Source organism: Pongo abelii, chromosome 2 (genome assembly GCF_028885655.2).
Source record: "Pongo abelii isolate AG06213 chromosome 2, NHGRI_mPonAbe1-v2.0_pri, whole genome shotgun sequence".
NCBI lineage: Eukaryota > Metazoa > Chordata > Mammalia > Primates > Hominidae > Pongo > Pongo abelii.
In genome coordinates this window covers 118,821,321-118,833,605 of record NC_085928.1, presented here as the reverse complement: position 1 = coordinate 118,833,605, position 12,285 = coordinate 118,821,321, and the positions used below count along the sequence as shown (strand labels likewise).

Genomic DNA, 12,285 nt, shown 5'->3' with positions numbered 1-12,285 from the left:
GACAACTTAAAGGATGAGCATTGCTCCTAAATTTCAAATCAGGCCAGTGAATAAATACTCCCTCATATAGTAATATAATCCCACCCAGCCTGTTGGTGATACTGGTCCTGGCTCCATCTTTGCAATAGCACTGGGGGCAATGAGTATGGTTGGTTCTGCCTTATGGGTGTTCTCGAGAGGCAAATTCTGTGGTTTCTGCTGGGAAGACAAGCTGACCCTTCAGGACAGAACATCAAGCCTTCCTTGTGTGCAACACCATCCTGAGGAGCCTATGCCTTCAGTGGAAAAATAATAATTTGTTTCCATTGAAAGAGAAATATTTGGATCAAAATTTTTGTCATCTCTGACTCTCTTGGGATGATTAAACCCTGATTTGTCATGTTGTGTTCTCTTGTTATATTCTGGCTAAAGAATTATTTTATTTTATTTTTTCCAAATTGTACTTCCTGTCTCTCCCTCAACTCCAAGAATGTGTCCTGTGTCTGCCTCAGAGTGCCTCTCTTATTACCAAGCTGATCCTGTGAATTCCCTCATTTATTTCCATGACTTGCAGAGAGATGATGTGGCAACACAGTTTGGTCAGATGACCCTGAGCCGGCAGTCCTCGGGGGAGACTCCTGAACCCCCATCAGGTCCTGTCTACCCATCCTCCCTTATGCCACAGCCGGCCCAGCAGCCCAGCTACGTCATCGCCTCTACAGGCCAGCAGCTTCCTACAGGAGGATTCTCAGGCTCTGGCCCTCCCATCTCCCAGCAGGTCCTCCAGCCCCCTCCCTCACCACAGGGATTTGTGCAACAGCCTCCGCCTGCACAGGTAGGTGTGCTTCCTCATGCCTGTGACCTACAGCTGATTTCTGATGCATTTGGACCTTTATCTTTCTATGTAGAAAATAACCAAATTCAATCCCTCTTCCCTTTCTAGTCTATATTAATATTCCGCACCAACAGGAAGTAGTATATTTTTTCATGCATCAGTTGTTCAAAGTTATAGGGCTCAGAAAGTGAGTTGAGTGAAACTGATCCAACTGCCCATGAAAACAACAGGGGAATATCCTATTTTCCAGGCTGCTGGTACAGAGACCATAAGAAAGCATTCCCTCCCATGTGATATCCTGCTCAGGGGATTGCCCAGGAAGGAAAAGCCTTGGGGAAGGGAAAGGTCTGCACCTAGGAGACTTTCAACACTCTCTTGCTGCTGCCCCAAAAATGCGTTCTTTCCTTTCTTATCAATTCTTAAGCATTTTCTGGGGCTAATCTGCTGCTCCAGGCTGGAGCTCCTCTACGAATATAAAGGAGGAAGATAAGCTGATATCCACGGTCCTTTTCTCTCCCTAAGGGGAAGCAGAGCTCACACATCTCTCACAGGTAGCCATTAATCATACTTAATTGACTTGAGCATGTAAGACACCACAGATCACTGATTTTTACTGTCTTCTCAAAGACTGATTTTGTGTTACTGTTCACCACCAAACATCTCCGCTGCTCTCTTGGGTATCCCTTACAGAATATTAGAAGTGATTACTGTCAAGATATAAAATGCACAGAGGCATTTTCTGGTCCATTTTCAAGGCACACAGATCCCAAGAAAATTCCATCCTAATTATGAAGTATTGCATTGGATGAGCTGTTTAAAGTGCAGTGTCACCTTCGTATCATTTGTTTCACTGCCTTAACATCTTGAATAAATTATTTTATTTTCAAGCCACACAAAACCCTCTACCATGAAATAATTGTCACTAAATTGTTTATTTTATTTTGAGTGATTAATTAATAGTTCATCTTCAGTTGTCTTCTCTGTAATATTTCTTCAGAAGTGGGATCTTAAAACGTGTACAATAAGTTTAAGTTACAGGAGAAAGGGCTTCATTAAGGTATTAATACTTTTACCAATAAATTAATAACTTCAAGCTTAATTATTGGGAAAAATAATTTAGCTCTTTTGGCCTAAAAAGCATTTAAGTGTCCTTACTAATTTCTGCTATCAAACAAAATGTAAGCAGAATGTTTAATTAAAGATCTTCAAAAAAATAAATAAATAAATGAAAATTATCCAGGCTTGGTGGCTCAGACCTTTAACCCCAGCACTTTGGGGGAGTGAGGCAAAAGGACTACTTGAGCCTGGGAGTTCGAGACCAGCCTGGACAATATAGGGAGACTTCATCTCTGCAAAGAATTAAAAAAAAAAAAATAGCTGGGTGTGGTGGCACATTATTGTGGTCCTACCTATTTGGGAGGCTGAGGTGGGAGAATCACTTGAGCCTGGGATGTCAAGGCTACAGTGAGCCATGATGACATCTCTACACTCCAGCCTAGGAAACAATGCAAGACCCTATCTCAGAAAATGAAATAAATGAGTAAATAAATAGATAAATATTTTAATAGGAAAGTCTTTCTTCACTGAAGGGATTTCAATATTAATCCGCTGCAGAAACAAAAGCAATTCATAACCCCTGTTGTGTCTGTGACAGAAATACTTTCATTCCTTCTTTAACAGATTTTTAAAAAGATAGAAAGAGAGGGAGATAAAACAGGTGTCCATGGTTCATAATCAGTCTAGACATTTATGAACTTCTTTTTGAAGAATCACAGATAAAGGTATAGGCTATAACCCATAGTAAATTTCAACTTAGTAAACATTTTAAAATCTGATTACCCAACTATGGAACAATGGAAATAACTTAGTTCAGATTCAGCCCACAACCATATGTGGAAATATGTTAAACTTCTGCAGAAAATGAATCTATTTAATAAATGTTAAAGGTCGATTTCATCTGACTCATCACGTATGCTTCTTAAATGCCCACTGGAAAGGTGAAGTGAAAAGCACATGGATGAGACAAAGAGGGATTTGAAGAAGGGAAATGGGAGAAGTGCATTTTTTTTATAGTTTCTTCTTTCTTTTCTCTTCTAATCCACTCATTTTTGGATTCTCCATATTTTAACATGATTGGTTGAAAATATACATTTCTGTCCTTTGGGGCTATTCTTATTCCTTTCTCCCTTCACCTCTCTCCTTTCAAACCTTTCATACTGATCTTTTAAAAGATGGCTGTTAACCTGGCTTTCTTTCCATCCTCTCTAAGAGTGGATGAGGTTAGACTAAGATCTCATTTGCTTCATCCGGTTGGGGATCATAGTTCCTAAGAGCTGACCAAAGCGCCACCTTGGAGTGGCGCTGGATACAAGTAGCCAAATCTCTAGCACAGCTTGTGAAGGTATCACAGAAGCTATGTCTGGGGAAAAGAACAAAAACAAAACAAACCACAACAAAAATTGAGTTTAAAATTTTTTTCCATGCCGCTGTACTTTTATTGTAACCTTTAGTGCTCATCAGAACATTTTTAAGTATAAATTCCTTCATCCCTGAGGATATTTTATGTTTTATATTGAACATGAGAAGGGAGATCAAGGAATAGATATCACATTCATGAGCTTACATTTAAGCAAGACACAGTGTTTTCTAAAGGAACAAAATGCTATTTCCTAAAAGACATGTAAATATAAATGCTGACAAATAAATTAGATGATAGTTGTTCCTATTTTTAATATTGGGAGGCATCGGATGCATAATGGTAGTCATCTTTAATACCACCACAATTTGCCAGAGCATAGCTAAATGCTATTTTTACTCCAGAATTATTTGTTTTTTATTATTATAAACTGCCTGACAAAAAAGAGAGAGGTGGTAAGAGCGAATCACTATAAGCAATGTATACAATGACTTAGTTGCCAGCTACTGACCCAAGATTGCTTTAGACTCATTCAGCCTCTTGCCCTTGAATATCCATATGTTATGTAGCCACAGTTATAATTCATCATGATTCCATGAAATTGCAGAGCTACAGCTTCACACAGATTAAGTTATATTTTGTTCCCACTTTATCCTCAGGCAGTAAAATATGTTACGTATGTTTCAACAGCAATATTGAAATAGAAAAGTGTTTCCTATTTGACCTGAGCAAATCAGAAAACAAAATAACCATGAAAATCACAGTTCTCAATAATTGACTTGTAATTTTATTCTATGTATATAATGTTTGTAGGCAGTCTACTAGGTACTTCAGCTGTCATTTTAGAGAATCTGATAGGGGAAAACTCAGAAGCCCAGAGACAGAAAATAATTAACTAAGATCAGTAAGGAAGTGACCTTAATGTAAATGAACTGAGGCAGGCAAAGAAGTCTATCAGATCAGGAAACATTTGATTTGAATCATAATCAAATAGTCAGAATAATTTTATTCATTCTCAGTCATAAGAAAGTTAAGAAGGTAGCATAAACAACATTTTTATCATATTTCCCCTTTTAGATTGAACGTACTTTTTTGAATAGTGGTGTGTACCAATCATTCTGCAATGTGCTTTGATAGACTACCATATTTCATAATTGCATTCTCTGCTCTTTTTAAGCTACAGATCGGCAGTTTTCATGTTTCACCCATTTCCGTTAGAAAAGCAATTCAAGTTGGATATAATATTTAAAATGTAGGTTTTCGTTGTTGATGATAACTGTTTCACTCTCTCGTTTCATCTAAAAAACACAAAAGTCTTGTTTTAAAACAACCATTGTATGATCACGACTAGGTCAGCAATTGAGCAGGATTTATCACAGATGGCTCATCTCTGCTCCATATGGCTGGGGTGGCTTGACTAGGGCTACACTTACATGCCTGGAACTGGAGGGTAACCAGTCAATTGGGGGTACCTGTGTTCCCCACATGGCCTTCTTCTGCAGCAGAATAGTCTGGACTTCTTTATCTCTTGGCTGGGTTCCCCGCCTACAGACGTGGAAGCTGCAAGTCTTCTTTAGGATCAGACTTGAAAAACTCAGACATCATTTCTGCCTCATGGCGTTGGTAAAAGAAAGTCACAGAACCAGCTCAGATTTACGTTTGGGAAATGGATTTCGCCTCTTTACAGGAGAAGTAGCACGCACATACACATAGGCATGGGAGAAGTTTGCGGTGGCCATCTTCACAACCTACCACAATTATAAGACGAAAACGTATTTTAAGTTTAAAAATTTACATTATCTACATTCTCATTCTCTGCTTTCTTCCTCCTTTCTTCCACAGATGCCTGTATATTATTACCCATCTGGTCAGTACCCTACCTCAACCACACAACAGTACCGGCCCATGGCCCCAGTTCAGTACAATGCTCAGAGGAGTCAGCAGATGCCACAGGCAGCACAGCAAGCAGGTACTTGGAATCTGTTTCCCATTTGCTTCTCAACCCAGTTATTTTTGCTGGTGAATCTTGTACTCTTTGGATGAGTGTCCAAGCTTGGCAATTTAAACCAGCACATTTCCTCTACCCAGAGAAGATAACAAAGCATTTGATTGACTCTGTGTGGAAAAATAGTAGGTACAAGAAGGTGAAGCATATGTCAGACTAGCATCCCTGGCATGCATGCTAAACAGTCTCCATAAATTATTTTTTGATCCTTCTTCTGTTAAAGCAGAAAGTCAACCACATCCGTACCTTTCTAGTTCATACCTTCTTTTAATTTTTTTTTCTTTTCAATTTGAAGAGAGTGCTTCCTCTGTTCTTAAGGCTAGGAAACCAAATTAGGTTGTTTCAATATCGTGCTAAAAGATACTGCCTTTAGAAGAAGGCTACTGACAATGCAGCGTGTCTCGGTGGAACTCTGACTCCATGGTTCACTTTCGTGATGGCCACATGCCTCCTGCCCAGAGCCCGGCAGCCACTGTGCAGTGGGAAGGGGGGCCGATACACTGTACGAGAGTGAGTAGCAGGTCTCACAGTGAACCGGTCTCTTTCCCTACTGTGTCACACTCCTAATGGAATGCCGTTATCCAAAGAGCAGCACGAACCCGACAGGGCTGAGTGGCTTGTGCTAGGGAGAGGTTTGTGTCATTCCTGCTGACCAAACTGCGGGAAAAACTGCTAATTGTCATGCTGAAGACCGCCTGACGGGGAGACTCTGCCTTCTGTAAGTAGGTCATGTAAAGAGCACATGCTCCTTGCTGCTACTCATAGATGCCTGCTCCGTGATCTGATTTCTGCACTGCATCTATGTTATGCACATGGAATGTATACAGATACATGTATGTAATATATACACATTATGTACCATTTTGATAAGCTATGATAAAAATGCAGTTCTTGCCAAGGATTAGCACCAATCACAGACATCCTAAGAATACCAATGCTGACACTGCTAGCATCCTGTCAGATTGGAGAAAGAATTAAGTTCCCCTGTATTGTGGATGGCTACGTGTTCTTTGGTTTACCTCATGGCCTATTTAAAGTCTGTGGGAGAAGAATTAGAGAAACCTATATCTTCCAGCCAGATTTTGTCTTGTTTCAGCACTGTATTAGTTTGGGGAAGAATATATTTGACCTCTGAATTGACTTTAGACTTTTACAGTGTTTTGAGAACACTAAAGGGTTTCAAATAACTACTTATTTTTAAAAAATCACTTGGCAATATTTTCTCTAATTTGTGGAAAATGTTATTACCTTTATCATTTTGGTGGTAACGGTGCTATCAGTTTAGATACATCCTGTAGAAATAAGTTGCTTGCATTCTGGACTATCTTATTTTATGCTAACGTTAATTAAAGGGTTAATTTACAATCTTGAGGATCTTGGTTTAGAGGCTATGTGGAAGTTTTCTTCTTGGTTACTAATGCCTTTAGAAGAAGAAAGATGCAGATATCTAATTATAATGATTTTTATTAGGTTTGGTGCCATTGTGTGGCAATTTTTAAAGAGATTATTTCAGTCTTGTGGTAGAGTGTCATCATACAAAGAAACACAGTTACAAAACATGCTGCAATCCACTAAACCCATAAACTCTAGATCTATGTGAGGGGATGAGAAAGTTAGATGAATATGCTAACTGGGCAACAGAATGAGATTTCAAAAAAGTTTAGGCCTCCCCCACTGACTTCTACATTGCTTTTTCTCCTCTTCACTAACTTCATTAGCAGATGTCAAAACAAGAGACAATATATGAGACATTTTTTACTCTTTAATAAAACACAATGGGAGAATTTAGGGATGTGGAAACACCTTCCCCCATTCAGTTAGAGACCTCACTGGCTCCAACTACATCCCATGGCAACTTGGTAGCTTTGGTTTGTTACATTCTCCCACATCACAGCAAAAATGACACCCCCAAGGTGAGATAATGACACTGTAATGAGAAAAGTGCACTCTAGAGCAGCATCAAGCTCAATATAGAAGCAAGGCAGTGCCTAGGGTGTCAAGGAAGTGAGTGCCAGTTAATGTGGCCCGTACAGGGTGAGGAGGTGAGAAAAGTGAAATGATCATAAACAGTATTGTCCCCAGAAATGATGGCATTAGTATACACATGCAGACTGAGACCTTTGGGCTCTTAGTTTTTGTGACCACCACAGTGGATACCTGGCCTAAAATCCCGAACACAGTTTCCACCACAGTAATGAATGTACCTAGTATTTGGGAAAGCAGGTGGTGTTCCCTGACCTTACAGAAATCACTTCTGCTAATAAAATCCAAGTAACCAGCCCACACAGTGGCTCTTTGAGAGTGCACAGAGGCTCTGGGTCCTACTTTGAGAGTGCACAGAGCTGGGAGTCCTTTTGTTGAGCCTAGGGAGACTAACAGAAACTTTCCAACATGGCAGTCATTTGTGAGAGCAACTCTATGTGGATGGATTATCTCATAGAGGAAACAGCCTCTTCAGATAACTGTATAAGTTATATTTTCTGGAGGAACTAGAAAATAAGACTTCTCCATCTTTAAGTCAAACTATGGGCTACTATCAGCATGTCACCCTCCCACAGTCATGTTTTAACTTGTTCTTCCTCCTGCTTCCTGCTGCTGTGTGTCTTGGGATCTGACCCTCTTCCATCTTCATCTGATAATGACACCAGATTGTGTCATAACATCCTCAGCTATCACGTGGTTAAAATTAGAGTGAGACAGAATTATGTCAGTTAAAGCCAAACGAGATTTTAATCTGAATTTGCTTCTTGGAACTGTTCTTAATCTTTATTTAATTGCAGTAAAAAGCCTCTCTTCCTTCTCCTACATTCTTGCCAGAATTGAAATCTCTGTCAGTTACTACATCTTTCCTAAGACTTAAAACTCTACACAGTGAATTTTTGTAAAGTGAACTGGACACTATACTGTTGATTAAATAGGACACCTGAGTTCCCCTGTGGCACAGTAGGGAAACATAAGTTCTTTATCCTGGTGATTTTGTACTCTTCATCTGATTAGCACATGGTAAAAGGTCCTAAACATGTGGAAGAGGAAGCCTATGTTGGTGGTGATTATAAATAAAGAACACTAATGTTGGGGCCAGGTGTGGTGGCTCACACTTGTAATCCCAGCACTTTGGGAGGTGGAGGCAGGTGGATCATCTGAGGTCAGGAGCTCGAGACCAGCCTGACCAACATGGTGAAACCCCGTCTCTACTAAAAAATATATAAAAATTAACTGGGCATGGTGACGGGTGCCTGTAACCCCAGCTACTTGGGGAGGCTGAGGCAGGAGAATCGCTTGAACCTGGGAGGTGGCGGTGGCAGTGAGTTGAGATTGTGCCATCGCACTCCAAATCCAGCCTGGGCAACAGAGCAAGACTAAATCTAAAAAAAAAAAAAAAAAAAAAAAAAAACAGAACACTAATGTTGAGAAAGTTTAGAGAAATCAAGTAATCAAGTGGTGGAGTTGCAAAATGATATTTGGAATTTGTGGCTACATTTGTGAGAAAAATAAAAACCTTCAATTTACAAATATCTCCAACAGAAGAATTTGTTTATTGCCAATCTGGCATTATCAGGTACCTCCTATAGTGGGGAGATGGTTTTCTTTCTGAGGGAATTATTGATAGCCCAAGTCTGTGTGGAAGAGCAGTTATCAGGATAGGTGCACTGCCTCATTAGCCAGGCATGGTGGTACTTGCCAGTAGTCCCAGCAACTTGGAGGAGTACAAAATCACCAGGATAAAGAACTTACGTCTCCCTAGTCCACCTCAGGGGAACTCAGATGTCCTATTTAATCAATAGTATAGTGTCCAGTTCACTTTATAAAAATTCACTGTGTAGAGTTTTAAGTCCTGAGGTAAGAGGATTGCTTGAGCCTGGGAGGTTGATACTGCAGTGAGGCATGATCATGCTATTGCACTCCAGCCTAAGTGACAGAGCAAGGCCCTGTCAAAAAAGAAAAAGAAAGAAAGAAAGAAAGAAAAGAAAGAAAGAGGGAGGGAGGAAGGCAGGAAGGATGGATGGATGGAAAAGAAAGAAAGAGAGAGAGAAAGGAGAGAGAGAAAGAAAGAAAAGGAAGAAGAAAGAGAAAGAAATAGAAAGAAAGGGAGAAAGGAGAGAGAGAAAGAAAAAAGAAAAAGAAAGGAAAGAAAGAAAAGAAAAAGAATGAAAGAAAGAGAGAGAGAGAGGGAGGGAGGGAGGGAAGGAAGGAAAGAAAAGCAGTTATCAGGTTATGGCTTGTTTATAAAAAGACTATAGTTTTAAAATCATTCTATCTTTGGAAGACTTGGAAGTGAGAATATCTTAACTGGAAACAGAGTTTCTCCACGTTCAGATATTGAAATGAAGTGCTGATGAACAAGCATTTCATTCCTTAATGTTTTAAGTTTATTTTAGTAGTTAGCTCTCATGCCATTTTTTTAGTTAGTACCTGTGTTTCTATGGTTTTGTTCTTGTTGAGAAACATATTTAAGGCCACAAAAATATTAGCAATTATCACATCTCCCATTGATTTGGGATCTCTAGTGGGATAGTTTAATCACTACCACAAGTTTACAAGGGAAATACAGTGTTCCTTCTTTACAGATAGGTGAAACTATTGCTCAGGGAGGTGAAATAAATTATCCTGGATCTCAAGGTTAACTGTGTAGGGAAAAGCACCCAGACATGACTGGTTTTAAGCCCATGTGTTAAGTATTTTATTGGAACAACTTAAACACAGTTACTAGTTTTGCCTTTATATGCTAACATGGATGATTGCATAAAAACTGGCATGTGAGAAATAAACCAACATGCCCATGTTATAGAGGCAGGTAATATTTAGTTAACTGTTCGAGTACACAGGTTGACCTAAAAGCAGAAAATATAAGAGCCTTGGCCTTCTGCCTCTCTACTGAGCTTGGGGTTCCATATCACTTTGTAGAGATGGTCAATAACAACAAATGGCAGAGAGCAGCTGAGATATTTACATTCAAATCACACATTATTAGAAAGGAAAAGAAAACAAAAAAGAGTTCTTCTTAAATGATTTCCAACTCCAAATTTCCTATGAAGTTTGACTTAAAAAGAAATATACTTAGCTTCATTCTCGGCTCTCCAAAATCTTGGTCATTCCTAAAAGCAAAAAAAAAAAAAAAAAAAGGAACTTATAAAGTAGTCCTATGTGTGTTCTTAAATGGGAATTGGGGGAAGAAGTTTGGTTTAGCGTCAGAGTAACACTAGCCTCATAAAATGAATGGGAAATTGTTCCTTCCCTTTCTATTTTTGGAAACAGATTGTACAAAATTGGTACTAAATCTTCTTTAAATGTTTGTTAGAATTCTCCAATAAATCCATTTGACCCTGGAGATTTTCAGAAACATTTTTTTAACTTTGTATTTTAAGATAATTTCTGGAGATTTTAAATTATGAGTTAATTTTTTGATTGTAGTATTCAGATTATATATTTAATCTTTGCTTAGTTTGGGTAGTTTGTGATCATTAAGGTCTTGGCCCATTTCTTCTAAGTTGCTGAATTTAAGAGTATAAAATTGATAGTTTTATTTCTTTACTATCTTTTTATAGCTTCAGGATATGTTGTGATATCCTGTTTCTTTCCTGGTATAGATGATTTTTAACTTCTCTCTTTCTATTTCTGTCAGCCTTGCTAGATTTATCAATTTTATTGATCTTTTCCAAGAACTAGCTCTGTTTCATTGATTTTTCTGTATTGTTTTAGCTTCAATTTCATTGATTGCTGACTTATCTTTATTATTTTATTATTTTCTTCCTTCTGTTAATTTTAGGTTTATTTCACTTTTTTTGTTTTTGGTGGTTTCTTGAGATAAGAAGTTAGATTTTTAATTTGAGATTTTTTCTCTTTTTTAATGTAAATATTTAATGCTATAAATTTCCCTTTCAGTCTTGTGTTAGCTGTGTCCCACAGATTTTGATATGCTGTATTTTCATTTTCATTCATTTGTATATATATTTAAATTTTCTCTGAGACATTATCTTTGACCCGTGGATTACTTAGAGGTGTGTCACTTAATGCCCCAGTGTTTACAGATTTTCCTTTTGTCTTCCTGTTATTGATTCTTGATTGATTCTGTGATAGTTAAATAACATATTCTGTATGATTTCAGTTCTTATAAAATTTTTGAGATGGTTTTATGACCCAGGAAATAGCCTATTTAGGTGAATGTCCCATAAGCACTTGAAAACACTGGGTATCCTGTGGTTGTTGGGTGGGATGTTCTATATATATCAGCCAAATCAGGTTGATTTATTTTGTTGTTCAGGTCTTCCGTATTTTTTCTGTTTTTATGTTTACAGTTCCATCAGTTGCTCAGAGGTGGATATTCACAATCCCACCATAAGACTTTCTAAAGCCCTGGAATGAATTTCAAGGCAAAAGTTGCCTCCAGTGTCCCTGACATGCAAAGACAGAGGAGGGACTTAGCTTTTCAGACCATGCTATCTTTTAATTCCTTTTGCAATTGAATAAGAAATGTTTTATCACCTAAAAAATGTTAACATTTCATAAAAATAGTCTGGAAGGTAAAAGTCCTGTGAACAGTGATTGGGCTTTGGGTGAGCTGTTCCTATAAGCTTCTGCCCGCGTCTCTCACTTGCCAGGCTTTCAGCCCTGTTGCTTAATGCCAGTAATACTACTTTAGGTTTAGGTAGAAGAGTGATGAAGATGACCGCTTACAAAGGACAGTTCAACAATCTGCCTTCCTAATAGACCAGGAGGGTCTATATTCTTGAATGCCGCGAAGATAGAACAATACGAAATCAGGACAGCTACATAGCAGAGTAAAGAGGGTAAAAAAGAGCATGAGGGAACCTTAAGTTAAATTAAATTATAACTGCAGCAAATCATTTGGTATGGATTCTGAAACTGTAGAGATGTGTCTCACCTCTGCTTTATAAAATCCCTTTTCTCTTCTACCCTCCCCTGCTCCCAACTATCTGCTGAATGATTCATTTTGGGTAAAAAGCAGTTTCATAGAGCATTTTCCATTAAAATGTTTTACTTTTGAAATTACAGTTCAGAAGGAGGTCATGAAAAAGAAATCCTAAAAAT

At 38.4% G+C, this 12,285-nt stretch overlaps 1 protein-coding gene across 2 annotated transcripts in view; it reads left to right on the top strand.

Annotated features, from left to right (window-relative positions):
• The window catches only part of ARPP21 (cAMP regulated phosphoprotein 21), a 156,708-nt gene that overhangs the window by 100,095 nt on the left and 44,328 nt on the right, over window positions 1-12,285 (top strand). For both annotated transcript variants that reach the window (NM_001374350.1, XM_054550349.2), the window contains 2 exon segments: window positions 554-814; window positions 5,073-5,199. In NM_001374350.1, the coding sequence (NP_001361279.1) occupies window positions 554-814; window positions 5,073-5,199 (388 nt within the window).